A 2,371-nucleotide genomic window follows, 5' to 3' on the forward strand; every position below is an offset into this window, starting at 1 on the left:
TCTGTTCTATGCTGTTAATGTTCATATCTCATTACCAGGGGAGGATAGTCGCATGGCTGATGAACTGTACAAAAAGGTGCGTATTCTTTGCTGGGTTATGACTGGACCCAGCAACCTGGAGAAAAAGGCTCAGCATGTGAAATCCACGTGGAGTCGGCACTGCAATATTGTAATCTTCATGAGCTCTGAGGAGGACCCTGACTTCCCCACAGTGGGATTAGGTACAAAGGAGGGTCGGGATCAACTCTACTGGAAAACAATTCGGGCCTTTCATTATGTCTATGAACATCACATCCATGAGGCTGACTGGTTCCTCAAGGCAGATGACGACACCTACGTAATCGTAGACAACCTGCGGTGGGTTCTTGCAAACCACACACCAGATGAGCCGGTTTACTTTGGTCGAAGATTCAAGCCATACATCAAGCAGGGCTACATGAGTGGTGGGGCGGGTTATGTCCTGAGCAAAGAGGCTCTGCGGCGATTTGTAGAAGGTTTTAAGAACAAAGACTGCACTCACACTAACCCTGTAGAGGACCTGGCAATAGGCAAGTGCCTGGAGTTAGTTGGTGTGTTGGCAGGAGACTCCAGAGACACTGTGTACAGAGAGACATTTCACCCCTTTGTACCTGAGCAGCAGCTCACTGCCATATTCCCCACCTGGTATTGGAGTTACTGCTACTACCCTATCGCACAGGCAAGTGCAACAAGCTTTGTGGTAGTTCTGTTTACTCTTGATGCAGTATTAACTGGTATGATGCAGTTTTAGCATTTGAGTAGAATGTATCAACTTGAGGTTGACAAAAATTAGCCTTGTTAATCTTCAGGTTGTTTGCTGTGAAATTGGTGGAGCCACTTCCTGGATGTATTGCCTTGTGATAAGCTCACAGATGTCCTCCCTTTCATGCTACCTACAATTAATGAGACTTGTTTTGTGCAAATAGAAGATGTTACCCCATGTCTCTGTCATGTTGCATAACCACATATTAAATTTTTTTTCCAGGGTCCAAACTGCTGCTCGGATGTGTCGGTGTCTTTCCACTATATGAGTGCTTCAAACATGTATTTACTGGAGTACTACACCTATCACCTGCGTGCCTTTGGCTACAGATACCGTTACCAGCCCCCTGCCCCCCTAGGCTACAATGTTGAGCAGTCAGTTTCCTGGGAAACTGCAGAAGGACAAAAACAGCTGGCTTCTCTGGTGGTAGGGCAAGGACAGGCAGATGACCTATCCAGGAATGACAAGAGACAGGATGCTGATGAGCATCCAGCAGCAGGTAAAAACCACGTGTGAAGGAAATTATCATTAGGGAGAGGGCTAATGGGTTTCATGAGGTGGATTATTCCTTTCTTTACCATTGCGTGTGCACCAGAGTTTGATCTGCCACTCTATTGTTCTTGTCTGGAGTTGTTTGACTTCATTTCAGAGAACGGTGTGCCTGCTTGTGAGACACAGTCACGTCTTGAGCTGATTTTATAACTGTCAGATTGTAACAAGCAACAAAAACATATGTGGAAGTGACCAAGATGCACTGCTGCTTGATTCACATCTGAATGAGCCATGAGTTGGTGGGGTATAGGGTAAGAATGTATTCTGATGGGCAGCGCTAGTTTAAATCTGGTTCCAAGTTTGTAAAATACCCATGTGTTAAGGTTCATGGCTAGACAAATCCATTATCAAATCTGTCATTTGCGTTCTCTGTTTACTTTAAATTATTTGGACTCTTGGACACTACATGTTTTACATTTGCAAAGAAAAATGGTGTAAAAAGTTTTACATATTACATGTGAACAATACTTGGTGAGGAAAAAGCAAAAATGGTGGAGGGACTTAAAGGGTTGGTGATTCCTTCCGGAAGCATTTTTTTGTTACATTTCTTGAATTTCTCTTTTTACCCAGATGGCAATGAATACATTAAATGCACTGACAGCATAAATAAAATATTTGTCATCTGTGGCAGCAGCAGGGCTGAAAAATCCCTGACCAATTTTATTTGTCCTAAGCAAAACCATTGAATGGCCTACCTGCCTGTCAGTCTACTTCCTACTTGCGCATACTCTGCCCTTGCACTCAATGTGCGAGCCAAGACTCTCCCTCAAGGTGCTGCAGTTCCAAGCAGACATGTTACCGTTCTGTTTTACAGCTAGAGCAAAGAAGGTACCCATAACGTATTTCTGCTGGACGGGTAATTACTGCTTTTGTTTTTCAATGAGCATATTCAGAAATGTCCTAGTATAGGGCTACTTAAGTTTTTTTTTATTTTTTATCTTATCGTATCAGTGATAAAATGATGGTACCATAGATATGATGGTATATTTTTAAAGTATTTTCACTTGCTGTTCAGGCAAATTAAATATTTGTCCATGT

General features: G+C 42.9%; 1 protein-coding gene across 3 annotated transcripts in view; it reads left to right on the forward strand.

The window, feature by feature from the left end:
• Nucleotides 1-2,371, forward strand: part of c1galt1lb (core 1 synthase, glycoprotein-N-acetylgalactosamine 3-beta-galactosyltransferase 1, like b) — a 5,908-nt gene continuing 3,537 nt past the window's right edge. For 2 of the 3 annotated variants that reach the window (XM_020588913.1, XM_020588914.1), the window contains exons 1-2: nt 1-697; nt 1,004-1,280. In XM_020588913.1, coding sequence (XP_020444569.1) covers nt 53-697; nt 1,004-1,280 — 922 coding nt within the window. In that variant the 5' untranslated portion in view covers nt 1-52. The remainder of the gene's footprint in view (nt 698-1,003; nt 1,281-2,371) is intronic. The other variant, XM_020588911.1, reaches the window with a different exon arrangement.

The sequence above is a fragment of the Monopterus albus genome, unplaced genomic scaffold, assembly GCF_001952655.1.
Source record: "Monopterus albus unplaced genomic scaffold, M_albus_1.0 scaffold663.1, whole genome shotgun sequence".
Lineage (NCBI taxonomy): Eukaryota > Metazoa > Chordata > Actinopteri > Synbranchiformes > Synbranchidae > Monopterus > Monopterus albus.